The 14,587-nt window shown below is 40.8% G+C and overlaps 1 protein-coding gene across 1 annotated transcript in view; it reads left to right on the top strand.

Annotated features, from left to right (window-relative positions):
* pkd1b (polycystic kidney disease 1b) overlaps window positions 1-14,587 on the top strand; it is a 39,884-nt gene that overhangs the window by 17,506 nt on the left and 7,791 nt on the right. Inside the window, 16 exon segments of the mRNA XM_072667929.1 lie at window positions 96-246; window positions 1,984-2,118; window positions 2,445-2,589; window positions 4,146-4,751; window positions 6,074-6,224; window positions 6,333-6,585; window positions 7,431-7,626; window positions 7,761-7,928; window positions 8,008-8,151; window positions 9,751-9,961; window positions 12,205-12,328; window positions 12,484-12,636; window positions 12,923-12,987; window positions 13,060-13,244; window positions 13,944-14,058; window positions 14,156-14,322. Of these exon segments, the coding sequence (XP_072524030.1) occupies window positions 96-246; window positions 1,984-2,118; window positions 2,445-2,589; window positions 4,146-4,751; window positions 6,074-6,224; window positions 6,333-6,585; window positions 7,431-7,626; window positions 7,761-7,928; window positions 8,008-8,151; window positions 9,751-9,961; window positions 12,205-12,328; window positions 12,484-12,636; window positions 12,923-12,987; window positions 13,060-13,244; window positions 13,944-14,058; window positions 14,156-14,322 (2,969 nt within the window).

Raw genomic sequence — 14,587 nt, 5'->3', positions numbered from 1 at the left:
ATTTTGCATTTATGAAAGGTTGATCACTAAAGTATGTGAGAGTATCAAGGTTGGCAAATGCTGTTCTAATTAATTTTAGCCTTTAAAACCTGCAGGAATCTAAGAGTGGTGTTGCCAGTGAGTGACCTAAGTGCAACGGAATGGCTGAAGAAAAATAGTCAGTCAGAACTGTGGGCTTTACTGCAACAAGGCAACCCTCAGGATGTTATAGCATACTCCACTGCCCTAACCAGCCAGCTCAATCAGGTGAGTTGTGACACAAAGACTAGCTCAAAAATAAAATCCATAGTTTGTCTGTGGGTACACTGCAAATATAACAATTAGTATCTGCATAAAACAACATAAAATAGTATAGGCAGCTTATCTAACATGTCTTTTTATGAGTTGGTTTTAAGAATAATATGAGCGCATTTAACATATTTCAAGCCATTTTATTTACATAGACCACCTTCATCAAAGACCACCCCATATTTATTTAATTCCCAGTTAAAACAGTCATTAAATACAAGTGATTTATTTTCAGGAGATATTTATATATAAAGACATTAGATATTCGATTTGAGACACTCAACTTGTATAAGGAAATGGAAAGTCAAAGAAAAATAAGTGTAGAAAGGAAGTTTCCAGAACTGGAGTTTAAAAAAAACATTAAGATGTACAGTGAAAATGGGACCCCTAAGTACTATTCAAGAACTGATAGATCACCAAAATCATTGGACCAACAGCACCAGTCAGACAAATTGTTCAACCTTAAGTGACAGAAAATAAAGCTAATGGACTGACCACCCCTCAACATCACTGAATGTGTTTGGGATGACTTAGATGGCGAGAAGCAGAAAATGCTCCAACAGAAATCTGCAGAAGAACTGAAAGTCAGTCTTCTGAACAGAATCAAAGCTGTAATAAATCTTACAGGTGGAGACACTAAACACCTCAGATAAACATCTGATATGAGATTTAGTTGTTGAGGCTTTTGTGTAATTTTCTGTTCAGTATTTCATATCAATCATTTTCCTTGTACTGTTTGTGTCTGTTTGGATGGGAAATTAAATGATTGGACGGTGGTCTCTGACAGTAAACTATTTTCTATCTTTATTTGTCTTATTTGGACAAAAAATAGCTCCTGCAGATGGTGCTGCACGCAGATGACCGGGCTATAAATACCTGCTGAGTGTGTGATGGATTGAAAAGAGGTGGTACTGTGCAGTAAAAGTCTCATAAAATGTGTGAAAAAGGGGTCAGAAAGTAGATGTTATTGATTGGCTAAAAGAAGTTACTATCAAAGACCATAGTGTGAAGGAAGTAGCTGAATTTGCAGGTTTATGGAAGCTTACGGTCATACGGGTCTACCAGCAGTGGCAAAAATGCCAGTCTATAGAACATTCTTCTTATTCTTAAGCAGATGTGGGCAAAGGCCTCTTGTGTGCAACTCTGCTTCATATGTTGATGGTGCACAGCTCCCAGCAGAGTGTTCCTTCAGAAAATGGTTGTGCAGGACCTGTGTCTAGAAGCGGTTCTTGCATGGAAATGAAGAGATTTTCATTCACAAGCCGTGTGGTCCCTGTCCATCAGTTTTGTATTTCGATTGATACACCTGCAAATTCAGCTACTTCCTTTACACTATGGTCTCTGACAATCACTCCTTTTTCCAATCATTAACATCCAACAAGACAGTCACTGCACTGTACACCCTGTCCTCAACCTATTAATCTCGTCACACAATCCACAGCATTTATAGTCTGATCATCGTTTGCAATTTTTTGTCCAGGGATCTTATCTGCCAATGTTGTAAAATAACCTCATCAGACAACATTACTTAAAATACATTTAAGACACTTTCATGATGATCTACTCTATGTAATATACAATAGATGCTTCATTAGGAAGGTGTTTTAGGTGTTTTTTCTATCCTGACCTTGATTTAAATCAAATAATGAATTGCCTCTTCTGTACACAATGAACCGTCCTTCTGCTTTTCCCTAGTTGGAGGCTGTTAGCGTACAGGAGTTTGAGGACAGAGTACAGATGCGAGGCAATGTGACCCAGGCCCTGGCTTCTCTCTCAGTGTCCTCGCTTCAGGATGCAGCACAGATCAGCGCCGCTTTGGCTCATTCCACTGTATGTCTCTGCTTTAATGACGCTTATTGAAAAAGACATCAGTTCCCCTGAGGCATTAGAAAATGGCCTCTACTCAGCCAGCTTCAACATCAGTTAAGGCTTAACACCAAAGGGTCAACAGACTCCGGTTGAGCATGCACTTAACAGTCATCCTGTGTGGCATAAAGGGTAAAAGGGCACCACTGCTTATGGGCTGCCTGCAGTGATGTAGATTAAATAAATAAATGAAAAACAGCTACAATACCTCTAGATAGAATAACATTGAGTGTTTTCACTTCGTATTCTGACCTTTAAAGCATGAAAACACTTTTGTTGCTCTTTCTTAGGCTGTTCCTTCTGAGCTTCAGTGTGGAGACTGCCGCATCAGAGTGGTGGAAGCCATGAAAAAAATGATAAAAGTTATCAGAGAACGAACCAAACAAGGAGACATCACCCCTGTAGACACCGGAAGGAATATTCTGAATGTTCTAAGTAAGTACAGTGCCTGTCAAAAGTGGAGATACAAGGTTTTTAATAAGATACCTGCTTACTCCTCATTTCATCTGAAATCAAGGCTACTAATAAAGAGGTTTTGTTGGAGTAACCATCTCTATTGTCCAAGGGAGGCTTTCTACTAGATTTTAGAGGAGGATTGCTGGGAGGATTTGATTGCATTCAACAGTGTTAGTGGGGTCAGGATGTTGGATACTCACCACCCATCTATCCAAATATTGGATGGAGCACCATCATTTCAGAGAACACCACAGTTCCACTGCTCCACAGCTCAATGCTGGGGGCTTTATACCCCTCTAGCCCATATTTGAGCATTACTTCACAAAAGTTTACTACTTCAAAAGTTTCAAGTGTCCTTGAACTTGGGGATGGGGAGAATTTATATAGAATAAGTGTTGAAAAGTGAATGTTCACCAGAGGGTTTTTATGTGCCGTTAATATGTTGTCTTATTACTGGATTTCTGTAAAGCCGCTACAAAAACATTATACAAATAAATTTGATTAGGTCAGTCACCCATCAGACAACAGAACGAGCTAAAGAACCGGTAAAGCAGCAAAAATAAAACGACTGCTTGTCGACTTTTCCTCCTTATCTGACGGCTACAATATAATATAGATATTATATATAAATTATATATATATATATTATATATAATTTGCTAAAATTGGCCGAATAGTTTCAAGTACTACGTCTGAAGTTGGTGCGGCTGGTATAAATACCATAATACTAGCAAGTAGCAAGTAGCGACGAAATGAATCTGTTTCTTCATCCAGTGTCAAATATGTAGGTGATGATGCCGGGACATAGGCGTATCTTTAGTGCATCTTTAGTCAAGGTCTTTAGTGCGTTTACAAAACTGTATGGAAATCCCAAAATGAACCGGACCAGATGTATACAATGTCACAAAAAGACGAACCTTTCAGGTGTGTAAAGGCCCAACTAGCTAAATAAATGGGCACAAATAATTTATTATGACCATATTAAACAAGGACATAATAAACAACCCACTACATAGTCTACGCATTGTTGTTCTGAGCAGTTTAAGTGTTTTTAGTATTTGTCTATGTATGTATGTAATTGTGTGTATTTGTTCACCTCAATTTTCCCTGATGGTGAGTCTGTGCTGGTTGGCTCTAGTCTTAAGATTTTTCGCTTCCTGATCAGACCAGTCAGAGCAATTTTACGCTCCACCTTAAATTATGCAGCAACTACATTCTGGTTCTAGTAGCTGCATGTCCGATACTGCAGCACTATTTAAGGTGGAATGGAAATTGGTACATAGGGTAGCCTGTAATATGTGCTGTGCAACTCACCACCAACTCCGTCTGCAGTCTGTACAGACCATGCTAACTCCATCTTCCCACCCAAAGCTATGTGGAGAAGAACAGCAAAGCTACTATAGCAGCGCAGAGTGTGCGAGAAGCAGTAGATTAAGATAATTTTAAGAAAATCTAAATATTTGTCAAAGAAAAGCTGGGACTTCTGTAAAGTTGACATTGACTTTACCATTCGTTTACTGTTCTTTTTGCTTTAGGTAGCTCCATGAGTGCAACTCAAAAATTGAAGCAACCTTATGGTTCAAACTACAAGTACAAACATCAAGGCACTTCAGAAACCACACTATCAGCTTTGCAGCAGGTAGGAGAGCTCATGCGCTCTTTAATGTGGTCACGGATGCCTGGTGAAGAAGCTGTTTCCCTGAAAGCTCCACAGATCAGTGCAGCAGGTATACGAGGCAACCCTGCTTCAAACCTGCTGTGCACTGCGCCCTCCAGTAACTGCCACTTCCACATCCCTCCAGCCCTGAGCTCCCAGCTGAGCAAACAGAGGGAAGATGTCCTTCAGGTTCTGCTGGTTATGGAGCCTGAGGGGAACCCATTCATCTCGGCAGCAGACCCTCCAATCTCCACTATGCTCACAGCTATGGAGTTTTTCACACCGCAGGGTTTGTCTATCCCCATCACTAACCTTACATCAGACAGTGCGATACACGTCACTCTGCACAAGCAGGATATGGACATCTCATCAAAGGTTAATATCACCCTGCCATCCGAAGGGTGTGTGAACTTCACAGTCAGGGCAGTTGAGATTGACCCCCAAGCTGGGCTGTTCATTGCCTTCAACTACAGCCTGATTCAAGGTAGCATCTTCTTTTCACTAAATGACAGCTTGTGTCCTGTTAGCAGGGGTGTAATGATGCACTCGGGCCTCAGAGGCTGTGCGTTGTAATGATTTTACCATGTTTAATAGGTGTTTTAGGCATAGTGGGAAACAGCAACAAATTGCAACATGACGAAATTATATTTTACTGTTAATAAATGACACTAATTATAAAAGACATAATTATAATAATATAAACATTAATAATTGTGGTCAGTTGGTATATGCAGTGTGTTCACCTGTTTAAGGCATTATTTATTATTATTGTGCTTATTTTAAATTTTGAAAAAAATGGGTAGTAACTTGCAGATGAGGTTGCATGAGGATGACCAGGGTCCTAATACCTGCATCTGCAAAGCAGATGTTAATGATTGGCATAAAGGATTGATTGCATTTGGGAGTGCCAAAGGCCATAGTGTGAAGGAAGTAGCTGAATTTGCAGGTGTATGGAAGTGTACAGTCATAAGGGTCTACCAGCAGTGGCAAAAATCCCAGTGTAGAGAAAATGCTCCTCATTTTCGACATCCTTAAACAGAAGTGAGCAAAGGCCATATGTTCATGGTTTGCAGCTCCCTGCAGAGTGTTCTTTAGCTGTGAAACCCGCCAGCGGTCCCTGTCCAGCAGTTTTGTCTTTTGGCCACAATTCTGACGAGAATTTACCTGTAGACTTGGATTCACTGCTGGTAGACTCGTATGTCCATACACTTTGATACACCTGCAAATGACCTCCTCCCTTCACTTTGGCAGGACCAAATGCCCTCTTTGTGAGCCATTTCACACACATCCACACTCATTTACATTACATTTATAGCATTTAGCTGACGCTCTTATCCAGAGCAACTTACAAGGTTACTGGTATTACAGAGGTGGACCAATGCAGTGTTGCCCAAGGACTCTTATTGGTGTAGCGCAACACAGTCACCCAGACCGGGAATCAAACCCCAGTCTCCCACATAGTGTGGTAGCTGAGTGGCAGGTACTGGTGTTATCTGTTGCGCCACACCAACCACAGTAGAATTCAGACACACTAGAGAATTCAGACACACTCAATTTATGAATCCTGTCACACACCCCACAGGTATTTATAGCCTTGTGCAGCACCATCTGCAGGAGCCTGAAGTTACTACCATCTTAAACATGCATCCTGGGAGCTTAAATGCCATTTTAATAGGACACCAAAATAACTCCAAACTAGTAGAAGTGTCTAGAAATAAGTTACATTATCTTAAATATTTGATATTAAGCTGATGAGCTTGTTCTTAAATCAGACAAATGATTCATTCTAACTGTGTTTCATAGCAGGAACTGGTCAGATTAGCACTGGGCAAGTGCATATTGCTGTATCTGACCAACAAGGATATCCACTGTCACAGCAGAGCCTCGTTCAGGAGCTCAAACTTTCTCTCTCTACTGATGTTCCTTCAGTGGAGAACACCATCTTCCTCACACCACTGTAAGTTCTTCATTTCGACCCATTGTAGAAATACACACAAAATTACTGCTTTACTGCTTTTTAATTATCTAACTGAAGATGATTTCTACATCTTTACATCAAACCCAGCTTAAACAACTCTTCTAAGGACCTGTACGTGACCCTGAATAGCAGCTTGACTGGTGCAGAGGTGTGTCTCTCAGTGTGTGTGTTCAGCTCACTCTGCCAGTTCTTCAGTATGGAACAGAGGCGCTGGAGCACAGAGGGTGTGAGCGTGCTCAGTGGCAGCAGCCCCAACACTGCTCACTGCCTCACTCGACACCTCACCATGTTCGGTGCCAGCCTGTTTGTTCACCCTGATGCCATCCTGTTTCTGCCACCAGTGCGTAAACCTCCCAGTTACCTCTTAGTGGTCTTTGTTGTGGATTTAATAGGGGTCTAACAATGCGGCATGATATTGCAGTGCAAATAATTGACAGTGTTACCCAGCCTGACTTTTGACCAGGGATCCACTGGATTCACAGGTCTCTTAAGAAAGAAATTCATCTTAGCTTGAAGTTCTTGATTTAGGATTTTTTTATGAAGACAATGGGAGTCCGTCATCATAAAAGCAGAGCTGTGAACAACGGATCATGAATAAAATGTTGACTATTATGACTTTTCTCAAGAATAAATTTTAGGAAGGAACTCAAGATTTTGGCGAAGGAGGCCCAGGTTTATAAACTCCATTGAGTTTATCTTAAGAAATTTCTTTTGTAGGAAAAAACTGTGAATCTGGACCTTGAATGATGCATTTATTTATGCTATACTTGCCCATTATATACATTCGATAGTACTGAAATCATAATGGTTTCTTAAAAACGTGATTTTGCCATGCAGTTCACATTGTGTTAAAAAGCTTTTATTACTTCCTAGCCACATTAGTCTTAGAGCTCCAGTCTGAAATTAAAGAAGCAAGGGTTGGACAACAGTATCTTGGCTGACTAACTGTGGAGTTTAGGATTAAGGGAGTATGCTATATGTTACACTGTAAGACAGAGCAGCAGTATTAATTAAACCAACAGAAATCAGTTATTTCTCAGTTAATGCCATCTCAGGCGGAACATGTCATACATACTGCGCATTAGCACCATGTGCGGTAATGATAAAGACTTGATAAATGATAATGACTTGCACTTACCAGACAGTCTGCACATTCCATTCAGCTGATGAATCGTGTTGTTGCAGTCAGATGGGCCGGTGAGGAATGTGGTGGTGGGGATCGTGTGTGGAGTTCTGCTCCTCATTCATCTGCTGGTTGGGCTCATTGCCCACAAACTAGACCATCTGGAGAGTCTGCGCTTGGGCTTCATCCCACTGTGTGGCCAAGCTGGTCGCTATCATTACCGGGTCTTAGTCAAAACAGGCTGGCAGAGAGGGGCTGGTGAGTGGATGAAGACTGAATGTCCCCCTATGAGAAACTATTATTCAGATTATTTATTCACATTTATTTGGTAAAAGAGCACATTTAAGAAGGAACGTCAGCAAGGAATGAATCTAATCAGTAACTTCCTACAGGTACCTCTGCCCATGTAGGCATTAGTTTGTATGGTTTGAACAAAAGCGGATCACGTCACCTGCAGAGAGAAGGAGCCTTTCAAAGGAATGGTCTGGATGACTTTCAAGTAGAAACGGATGCCAACCTGGGAGAAATCTGGAAAATATGCATCTGGCATGACAACACAGGTGAGCCCTGTTGTACTTATGTCTCCTGTTTTATTTGAACTGAGAGAGGATGAATAAACAGTGACAGTTCCTTGCCCAGGTCTCGACCCTTCCTGGTATCTTCAGCATGTGGTGGTGTGGGACATGCAGATGGATAACATGTTCTTCTTCTTGGTGGAGGATTGGCTGTCTGTGGAGAATGAAAAGAACTCTGGGATGGTTCAGAAAGTGGTGCTGGCCACTTGTAAGTAGGGATCATATCTATTTATGTTTCATGCAGCTTTAGTCCTCCTAAAACTCTTTTCCACTGCAGGGCCAGACCGTCACCAGGGCTGTGCTGTGCTGTTCAATGCCAGTACGGACCTGTTCCTTTTTCCATTGGCTGTGTTCCTAAATCAGGACCAATAAGTGCACAGCATCTCATGATACTTATGCAGCAGTTTCGTTTTTTAGTCTTGCACTACAACTACGAGGCTAATGTACTTTACTGAAGCTGTAATTTATCTGTTAGCATTGTGTCTCAAACTATGGCAAGGAGGACATTTCATAGATGTAGTAGCCAAATAATGTTGGACTCCACTTAAATACGTCTATTTGAAACTCACTCAATGAGTTTTGACACGAGTGTGTGACATCTTCAGCATGCAGGCAGAAATATGCTAATGGAAAGCTATAGCTGTGGTCCTGGCATAAAAGATGATATACGGTCACAAAATCATGAACATAGTCCAGCACAGCTGTTACACATCAACTTTCAATACGAAATCCCTGCAGTTCGCTTATAAGTGTTTGCATGGCCAAGGTAATACTGGCTTCCACTAAGCGAGCTAGGCCTTGCTAATGCCGTGCTAGCGATGTTGGACGTGGTCCATAGCCGACTCAAGTTTGCTACTGTGCACTAAAGTGTACTTGCTGCCACACTTTTACACATGATCAATGCTAAAATGAATACTTATCTACTTGTTAGATACAGTCTCCACCATTTTCTGTACTAGAAATCATGGCCTACCAGGTCCATGCTGCTCAGGTCCTTCCTATTGAATGGGTCTGGCCCCCTGTATGCTTAGCTAACCATGCTAAGAAGACCGGGCTTTGTAAGCGGTTCATGCCGAACTGTGTCCATGTGGAAAAGCCACCCTTCATGCTCAGAACTGTTTGACCCTGCAGTGGATAAAAGGGCAATAATTGTCCCAAATTCATCAAAGACATCTCACAAGACCGCTACACTCTTAAAATTAGGTTGTTTGCCATGGATGAACCCCTTTTTGGACAAAAGTATCAGGACACTGGAGTAACTATCGCTACTGTCCAGACAATGCCTTCCACTGGATTTTGTTGCATTGCAGTGAGAATTTGATTGCATTCAGTGACAAGAAGATTAATGAGGTCATGATGTTTGATTAATACCACCTCACCCCAACTCCCCAACTCATCCAAAAGGTACTCAATGGAGCACCTTCATTTCAGAGAACACCACAGTTTCACTGCTCCACAGCTTAATGCTGGGGGGCTTTATATGCCTCTAATCCACACCTGGCATTAGGCATGGTGCCAATAGGTTGATGTCCTATTGTAGAATAGGAGAGTCCTGTTCCATTGACCATACATCTCTACAAGGACTAGACAGATTGTGTGTGTGTGGATGGATGGATGCAACTTAAAATAGCTAAATGCTTTCATTAGAAGGGGTGTCCACAAATGTTTGGACATATAGTGTATTTGACAAGATTTCTAAACATTATACATCATCCCTGATGACACAATGCAGATGTCCTGGGTAATAGTGCAATATGGCTTTATTGATTCTTATTAATATTGACCTTATGTGTGATATATTTCACAGGCCCACAAGAACTACAGCAATTTGGCCGCATGCTGCGTTCTCAGCTGCTGTTTGGATTGCGAGAACAACACCTATGGCTATCTCTATGGGAGCGTCCGGCTCACAGCAGCTTCAGCCGGGCACAGAGAGTGACTAGCTGTGCCCTGCTTCTGCACCTGTACCTGGCTGCAGGGGCAGTGTGGTATGGAGCAGTGAGCTCAAAGAGCAGCAGGTAAAAGACCGAATACCACCCACACACCCACAGCACTGCTGTAGATCACCAGTCCACAAGTACATCTCACAGCACTGCAGAGTTGAGAGCCTACCCTCTAGCTGCTGCCCTGATTACACTCAATCAGGCTCAGTAATTTGGTTTAATGAGCAGGAACCTCTGAAGTGTGTGCTTCAGGTGTACTGGAACTCTTCAGCATCTGTAAATCAGTGTGATTATCTGCATATGGATACTCAGTTCATATGAAATGCCTGTGTTCAATCAAAAGTGCTTTAACAAAAGATTTGTCAGGAAATGTGTAGAGGAGTAGTTTCACACAAGTCAAGAGTTACAACAAGTCAAGTCAAGTGGGTTTTATTGTCATTTCAGCTACATACAGAGTACACAGTGAAACGAGGACCATGGTGCAACATAGACACAGTGCATACAAGACACAACATAGACAGTGCATACAAGACACAACATAGACAGTGCATACAAGACACAACATAGACAGTGCATACAAGACACAACATAGACAGTGCATACAAGACACAACATAGACAGTACATACAAGACACAACATAGACAGTACATACAAGACACAACATAGACAGTGCATACAAGACACAACATAGACAGTGCATACAAGACACAACATAGACAGTGCATACAAAACACAAGTGCAACACAGTACAAGTGCAGACAGACAACACAACACAGTACAGACAGAGAATAATAAATAATTGGGGGTAGTGTGCAAATTATGCAATGTGTAATAAATACTGAGTCCAGTGAGGTAGTAAGGTTATCAGTGCAAATGCTTTGTGTAAAAAATGCTTCCCATTTTATCTGGGGTAAATGGTTGGAGAGAGAGAGAGAGAGAGAGTGCATGTAACATATCACTGTGATGCTTGTTTCTCAAACTTGTATTATTATTTTTAATTGTATTAATATTATAATTAATAAGGCACTCAATCTGTTTTGAAAATGTAATGTTTTAATTTTTAAATGCAAAAAACATTTTTTACTGTATTTTACTGCAGCATATATTCCATCAGATTAGTATGTGTGCCCAACGTAATTTTATAAACAAGTAGAAATAATAATAATAGTTTTTAATAATAGTATTTAACCTGTGCACTACACTCTAATACAGACACCTTCTACAGTTAGCATTAGTCTTAATACTGAGATTCCAGTGATCCTTTGCACCAGTTGCATTAGTATTAAGACCTTATTTATGCATTTATTTATTATTTGTTTGTTTATATGTAATGTTGAACTGGAATTTGTTAAATGCGTGAACCCTATGTAATTGTATTACTTTTAATGAGTCTTGTTAAGTGTTTCAAAATCCAATAAAACATTTTTAAGAACAGTTATGGTTAAAAGGTGCCAAAGAATGCATTTGTTAAGTATTTTAAGTTGTTTTAATGTATAATTAGTGAGTATGTGACTTTGGTTGAAGTGAAAAATGCTCAGTTCTTGTTTAACAGGCCTATTTACCACCCTGTTATTTTGCCTCAGAATTAAACACACAGATTTTCTTTTTACTGAGGGCTTGTGCGAGATAAAACGATAAGCCCTGCTTTATTGGCTAGTTTACGGCACTGTGAAGGCTTGTAGATGCCGGATATTGTAATATAATTTTAGCATTTAGCCTTTAGCCTCCTTTCTGATGTGTGTTTAGCTTCAGTTTGGTTCAGCTGAGGTAGTTCAGTTTATTGAAGAGATGGTAAAAGGTAGCATTGGCTTGAATTAGCTTTTAGACCAGCATGGATCCAAATGGTTGCTCCCCATTGCTTTTGCTGTGTTGTATGCAGAGTTTACCCCCTTCTGCAGATACTGGTATAGGAAAAACAGATTCTGGAGGTGATAGGTTGCTCTCCAGTATCAACAAAACCATGCTTTCCTGAAGTCGCTGTTGTGTTTTACCATTTCGCCAGCTTTGACTAGGGCTTGCACTAGTAAGCTGGGGTTGTGTACATTTTGGAGGCGTAAATATAACTCTGAGTCAAGACTGCAACGTAACAGCTTCGGGATTTTAAGATTATTAAGGCCCATTTAACAGCTCTGTTAACTTCCTCTTAAACGAGGAAACAACAGTGTTTGAGGTTCATTATATGTCCCTTACATGTACTGAACTCTCATGCCAAGAAAAGTATAGTTTGACATTCTAGGGCCTCTTGACATTCTTAGACCTTTGAATCATGTTGTGAATACTCACTGCCTAAAATCGTTTCTTCACTTTCTCAAAACAGTGGTCCAGTTGCTGATCAGATGTTGATGAACTCAGAGACAGTACTGGTTGGAATGACGGTGGCAGTTGTGATGTTCCCTCTGCAGTCCCTCCTCACCTTCCTGTTCAGACAGACAAAAAACAAGGCATGGAAATCTTTCACTTCCCTTACGCGTGACACTTTCTCTGATATTAAAAAGTCACAATGATAAGGTGGCCTCAAGAACACAGTGTTAATGTTAACAGTTCAGATTGCTTGATAATAATGTGTGCATATGGTGATATTGTGTTTGCGTTCCAGGTGGTGATGGAGCTGTCGCTTCCTCCTTCCCCTGTGTCTGACACTGTAGAGATGGATGTTTACCTCAGCCACCCAGGACTTTCCTGTTCGTCCTTTCTGTCCATGCCAAGAGGCCCTGAAACACCCACACATGGGGGTCCATCACCATTTACTGTGAGACGGTTCACATCCTTTATTTTTAATCCACTAATAGAGCCTACAGTATTTTGTGATTATTGAATTAGTACTCAGAATGCCACACAGAAAAAGTAGCGCTTTGAATTTGCATGATTCAGTAAGTCCGAGTTGGGTAGAGACGTCATACTCAGCGACGTACTACAGTTGCTGTCTTTCAGTTACTTACCTTTATCAGCATTAATGCAGTGGGTGCAAAGCATCATTGTTTTCCACTATGCCACCAGTCCTGAAATATAAAAAAATGTGCCTCCATTTTATTAAGGAATCCCTGGGGAACCCTAAACTGGAGTCTGAATTTTGGGAAACCTCAAATATCGAACATGAAAGGTACAGCAAAATGGTTCTGTAGTCAATATGCCATCATTTAAACATTTTCATTAAACTGCAAAACCGTTTTAGCAGTGTGGATCAGTGGACGTCGAATGACAGCATTTTTGGCCTCCCTGAGCTGACAGGGCCCACTCGTCTCCTCAAGAGAAAAAGAGCACTTCTACAATTGCGACTGGCTTCTCCAACCTCTGAGCTGCAAAACTTTGAACCGGGTAGTTCTCCATGTCTGAAGAAACAGTCTCCCTCACTCTCAGGTGGGTTAGTCTTTATCTGTCCTGTCATGAACTACAGTCACAATTTGGCCTCTTTACATCAAAATGGATTTGAAAAGAACCAGGATGTGATTGAAGTATAGACTTTCAGCTTTAATTTAAGGTTTACCAAAAAAATGCCATTTTGCACTGTTTAGAAATGTAAAAAGAAATGTAAAGTATAGTGGAATCGGACAGAATCGGATATATTTTCTCATTATTTCATGGAAATGTAAATAAATGAAAGGTCTGGAGTTGATTCCAAGTTTTGCATTTGGCATTTGGTGGCTTTTCATGGACTCTGTTGTTGGAGGTGAAGGTCATCCTTAGACCAAAAAAAATAGCCCACCAACCAATAATAAGGCCCAGAAGTTGACTAATACAGCTTGTAAGTGGAAAAAGACAAGCTGCAGTCTTTAACTGCTGTACAACTAAAGACAGGGGTCTAATAAATGGTCCAGCAAGTGTATGTTATCAGAGTGCTTTAGAATAGTGCAGTGATAATGTCAGTTTCTGTACTTTCATATGGATATGTTATCAGGACCTTATAGTATAAAGCTGACATGGGGTATGTTATCAGCCTTCTTCTAGATAATGTACTTTCCTTTGATTTCTGAAGGAGTTAATTTATGTTGAACACAGCATTTAAAATCAGGAGATTTTGAGTGGAATGATTGTATTTATCTTGGTATGTTATTTCAGAGGAGGAGCTGGGGTCAGTTTCTGCAGACCCTTTCCTGTCCAGCACTGCTTCCTCAGGACCAACTACATCTGATAGTGGCCGCTATTCACCCAATGAGACGTTTTTATCTGACTCGTGAGTGTCATTTTGGTCTCTCCTAGCTGAAGTAACTATACCCTCATTAAAGTCTTATTTAAGCTTAATTTACTTTTATTGTATGTCTTTCCTCCAGTCTGGAGAGACCCTGCAGTGAATGGTCTGAGCTGAATGAGCATAGGCCTGTGTATGAAGGTGGGCTTTACAAATCCCCCTCTTCTTTGTCAGTGTGCAGCATGGCCAGTACTTTCCTGCCTAGTCTCCCTCCAGACTCCTGCAGCACCACCTCCAAAACACGCATAGGTGAGTTTAGATAATGAGTGGCCTAAACTACCAGGCCTTAAAAAAAGAAGCACCAAGTGGTGTAGTAGTCTTGTTACTTTGGGGAAATAACAGCCCAAGTAAAGTAAAAGTAGCTTTCCAAATGAGAGTAACTGAGTAAAATAATGGAGCTCCAAAGGGGTTTTTGCACTGTAAAGACTTTATGGTCAGGCCAGGCCAACTTGAAGTAGATGATTTTGTCAAATGTTCTCTTAACGTACATCTTCCAGTATTGCATCTTAGTTTG

This window comes from Salminus brasiliensis, chromosome 22 (genome assembly GCF_030463535.1).
Source record: "Salminus brasiliensis chromosome 22, fSalBra1.hap2, whole genome shotgun sequence".
Classification (NCBI taxonomy): Eukaryota; Metazoa; Chordata; class Actinopteri; order Characiformes; family Bryconidae; genus Salminus; species Salminus brasiliensis.
Note: the sequence above shows the minus strand (reverse complement) of the source record. Positions and strands in the feature narration are given on the sequence as shown.